Here is a 4,602-nt window from a genome sequence, read left to right as displayed (position 1 = left end):
TCTTGAGGCATACTTTAGTTTTTAAATATTGTGAGTCATATATGTCCTTACAAATTAATTTTTGTTTAGGGGGTAAATTTCTCAAAAAAAAAAACTACTAATAGAGATAGTTTTATCGAAAGAAGAAATAAAAATATACCATGGCATGGGGGAATGGTTAAAAAAAGTTTCTATAGAAATGAGCATTCTTATCTTTCAAAAAAATCGTGAAAAAAGAAATGAGCATTTTTTCCGTAAAAGCATAACAGGTTAATATGACTGATTTATATAGACGATCAAAGAAGAAAATTAAAAACATTGTTGTGGATAGACGTCACCACGGTTCGGGAACCGGCGGTTCACGGTTCGAAACCGCCGGTTCCGGTTCAAGAAAAACTTGAACCTGAACCGGCCCGTCCAAGGTTCGGCGGTTCCGGTTTTTGAACCGTGAACCGACGGTTCATCGCAACCGCCGGAACCGCCGGTTCCTATCCGATTCCGGGCCGGTTCGGCCGGTTCATGGAATTTTTTTTTATTAACATTTTAGTTCAAGTAAAAAATGTAAATATACTTGCATAAATAAAATTAGAATAATGCGATGTACAAATGCAATTTTATTGATACAAATCATAACTTTAAAATTACAAATTACAATTTAAAATTTACAAATTACAACTTAAAAATTATAAATTACAAAAGACTTAAAGCCTTGATTACAATTTACAAATTACATTTTCGAAACAAATGGGAGAAAAAAATAAAGTAAAAGGACTTGAGCTCAACTTAAATCTAAAATTTAAGTTGAGATGCCTACGTATCCTCAATGCTCAATTGCATTTTGGAATCAAAGTCCATGTAGTTCTCTTACCTTGCTTACCTATTTGGCTTGATCGGAGGAATTGGCGGCCTACTCTTCTTCGTCGGGGAAGTAGTCTTAGTCGGGTTGTACTACTTGATTGTCCCAATCCGATTCTTGATCTCTAATTTCGGGTTGTACTACATGATATTTATGGAAATTGAAAGTGGAGAATAGAGAGTAGTGTGATTGTGTGAATATGATAACGTGAACAACGTGAGTAAATTATGAGCGCAAATAACGTAAACAACTTGAGAGAATGAGGATGGAGAATAGAGAAATTGAGATTGAGAAGAGAAATTCTTATTAACACAAGAATGGGGTGAGTAGAAATGAAGAGGAGGGGGTATTTATAGGGGAAAATTGAGATTAAATAAAAAAATTCAAATTTTGAAAATCCGGCGGAACCGCCGGTTTTCTGTGTAAACCGCCGGTTTCTGACGAAAACCGGCGGTTTCTGAAAAGGCTAGGGGTAGGTCGGTTTTAGGCCTGAAAAGTTGTCGGGAACCGCCGAACCGCCGGTTCCGGCGAAACCGGCAGTTTGAACCACTGGTTACGGTTCGTTCAAAAATGGAACCTAAACCGGCCCGGTGAAACCGGCGGTTCCGGTCACAGTTCGAACCGCCGCCGACGGTTCCTGTTCCGAACCGCCGGTGACAGTTCCGGGCCGGTTCGGTTTGGGGACCTCTAGTTGTGGACTTATAATGTAATCACATAATTACATCCAATTAGTATTTAAATTGTGATCATTATGATAAATACGTCCAAATAATGAGGGTATGTCTTTTTTTATCCCTCTAAATGGAAGAATAATATAATGAGCGGTAAATTTATCACTTTTTATGTGGATCACTTTTTTATGCATAATTCGTGGTCCCCAGACATCCTTCGCTACGAAGCCTTGACTAACCGCAGGAAGAACCATCCGTGCCTGCTTTGAATTAGGATTTGACTTCGAATTGGATCCAAAGCTGTCGTCTACTTTTCCTGCAGCTTGTTTCATATATTATGATTCGACTACCCATTTTATTGTTAGTCCAGGTATAGTTCACTTAATTTGCTGATAAAGAGTTAATTAATGTTCTTACGAAATGAGATACATTTCAACTGAACTTGTTTTGAAAAAAAGCTGATGATCCGGATATAGTGAAGAAGAAGATAAAGAGTATATTGTTGGCCGATAGAAATGATTGTGTGTATTAAAGATGATATGAAAAGTGCGAAAAGGGCCCCACACAGCCTGCCTCATCACATCACCAAGACACCAACAACCGTCTCATACGCAATTAATTGGAGCTCGGTAACTGGCTGACAACTGCCGAAGATATTTAAATCTGACGTGGCACCCTACCTTCTTTTACGCACAAGTGTACCGACCTCCTCTCTCTCTCTCTCTCTTCACAAATACGATCGCCCTTTTGGCTGTGCACTTTTATATGCAAAACAAACTGAGTCTAGTGCTCTCCGCCGCCAACGCTGGATATTTGCTGTGCTTCTTCCACTTTGACTACTCAGATTTGCCTAGATATTTTGCATCGATTCTCGGTAATTGCGTTTCTTCCCAATCCCCCCCCCTGCGATGGTCTTTGTTTTTTATTTTTTTTTATTTCCTATGAGAAATTGGGAAGGATTATTCTATGGTGATATTTATGTTTAGTATGTGGAGTACTTCAATAGTTTCATAGTTAATCTGGAATGAAATCCAAAATTTATCTGTTCATTCTGAGACGCGGAGCAGGGCGAAGGAATTCTGTATAATACTAGTAAATGAGACTAGTTGATGGATGGTTCCTCCTAATCTGGAATGAAATCTAATTTCATAGTGGAAGAAGAGATTTGGGAGTTTCAGATTCAGGTCGTAGAGATGTGGAAGATTTGCTTTACGCTTTGTTTTATTCTCTTTATTGCACACGGAACTGAAGGAATTTTATAACTATTTTGAAATGCTCTCTCTCATAATTATGTAAAGAATGTTCCTTGTTCCTGCAGGAAGACAGCACGATGTGGACTGATCACAAGCACAGCTTATTTCTCCAACATTTGGAACTCTCATTTGTTAAGCAACTGCACCAGTCAATTAGTTTGCTTGATCAAGACGAGGAAGAAATAAACACTTCCCTAATAGATCAAATAAATGTGCATAATACTACTTCTAAGCACACATTTAACGCTAATATTTCATTTTGTTACTTTGATTACATATGCAATTCTATTGATGATATTTATATGTTCCAGTTGGCTGGTCGGCTGCATGGATGTTCGAAGATAAAGTGCAATAGGGGTTATCCTCTTTCCCATGTTTCAGTTGATTCCATTGGCCATAGTAAGCGTCCTACTGTATCAGCTCATACACCAGAACCTTGGACGCTTTGTAAAGCAGAGAATGTTGGGGAAGTTGTTAAGCCTAACTGTGATTTGCATGACTCCCAGAGAGGTGATTTGAACTCATTCTTGTGAATGAGATTGCCTTTTTCTATATTGAGTCAAATAAGGAGTTTATAAATTCTTGAAGTGTTTGTTGCTGTGTGAGTGATATGCAGTTTGCTATCTCATGCATACTTTGTAGTTTTAGCGAGCACAAGACTATACATGATTTAATAACAACAATGTACTGATACATAAGAACAAGATCTGCTGTTGAGTTGAGTCCAGTGCAAATCATGCTATAAAATGTACTGTCACTTTCTAGTTTGTATTGTATTGAGTCATTCAGAATCTTGCCCTGGTCTATCTTCTTTTTTTACTTTCACGGCAGAAATATGATTTAAGTTATTGGATTCTTGCAGAGGGTACAGGTCAGAATTTTGTTGATGAAGACAATCAGTCAAACTCAGATACTGAATATCGTGTGAAAAGAACGAAGATTATGTTAGCGGATAAGTGAAGTAATTCATTCTTTCTATAGAGAAAAATGACAGCTCTAATCTTGTAAGGCTAACCTTTGAGATCATCATCGTCCTCCCAAATTGAAAGATGACAACCACGCAAGAGTGGTTGCCACTAGCCAGCTATTCTTTTATATTCGTCTTGCCCAAATTTAGGAGCCAGGTCCAGGTTTGATTTGTTTAAAAGTTTTGCATAATGTGATATCATAATCTTGGCTTGCGACATGGATTCGTTTATTTGACGAGATTTGGTGTAAAAGTAAGATTTGTTTGTAGGTAATATTTGTATATGTCCATGGAGGAAGAGTCGAGTCATGTACTCCCTCCGTTCCGCTACAAGTGAGGCGTTCAAAATCGAAAGTTGTTGTTAGAGTAGAGATAAAAGTAAAGTAAGTAAGATAATAATGTATATACGACTCTCATCTATATTATTATTTCTCTTACTTAATTTTCTCTCCACTTTAACTATTTATTATCATCTTCGCAAAACAACGGCTAAAAAAGAAACGCCTCACCTGGTGGGACAGAGGGAGTATTTATTTACACTGCCTTTCTTCTGCGGACAGATTATGTTTTAATGTGAAATGGCTAATATGATAGCCCTTTTAGCTACCAGATCATGGGTATTGTTTCCGATTCTAGCTAGTGAGAATTGTGATGTACTAGTATTATCAAGTTTTGAGTTTCGTTCTTTAAAGAACGTCAGCATTTTATGTTTCTGATAAATAAATAAAAAAAGCAAAAAGCGTTCAATTCTTCATTCTTCTGTCTTCATTAAACTAAGTACTTCCGTTGTATATTTTGTTGTATTCAGTGCTCCATATTGTTCTGCAGTTCTGCTCTCTTAGAGTGGCCCATATTGTTACATTGAGCCATTGGTTG

General features: G+C 37.5%; 1 protein-coding gene across 4 annotated transcripts; it reads left to right on the top strand.

The window, feature by feature from the left end:
• Nucleotides 1–1,766: 1,766 nt before the first annotated feature.
• On the top strand, nucleotides 1,767–4,168 carry LOC121795823. Of its 4 annotated transcripts, none has more exons than XR_006049644.1 (4): nucleotides 1,767–2,380; nucleotides 2,825–2,971; nucleotides 3,071–3,269; nucleotides 3,622–4,168. XR_006049644.1 is itself a non-coding variant. In XM_042194463.1 (4 exons), the coding sequence occupies exons 1-4, from the start codon at nucleotides 2,640–2,642 to the stop codon at nucleotides 3,717–3,719; spliced, it is 495 nt and encodes a 164-aa protein (XP_042050397.1). In that variant the 5' UTR covers nucleotides 2,395–2,639; the 3' UTR covers nucleotides 3,720–4,168. The 4 variants fall into 4 exon arrangements, 3 of the variants coding, with proteins under 3 accessions (XP_042050388.1, XP_042050381.1, XP_042050397.1); XM_042194463.1 differs by lacking the exon at nucleotides 1,767–2,380 and adding an exon at nucleotides 2,395–2,690; XM_042194454.1 differs by having other exon boundaries at nucleotides 1,992–2,380; nucleotides 2,825–3,269.
• Nucleotides 4,169–4,602: the final 434 nt, after the last annotated feature.

Source organism: Salvia splendens, chromosome 1, assembly GCF_004379255.2.
Source record: "Salvia splendens isolate huo1 chromosome 1, SspV2, whole genome shotgun sequence".
Classification (NCBI taxonomy): domain Eukaryota; kingdom Viridiplantae; phylum Streptophyta; class Magnoliopsida; order Lamiales; family Lamiaceae; genus Salvia; species Salvia splendens.
This window is presented reverse-complemented; position numbering and strand designations above follow the sequence as displayed.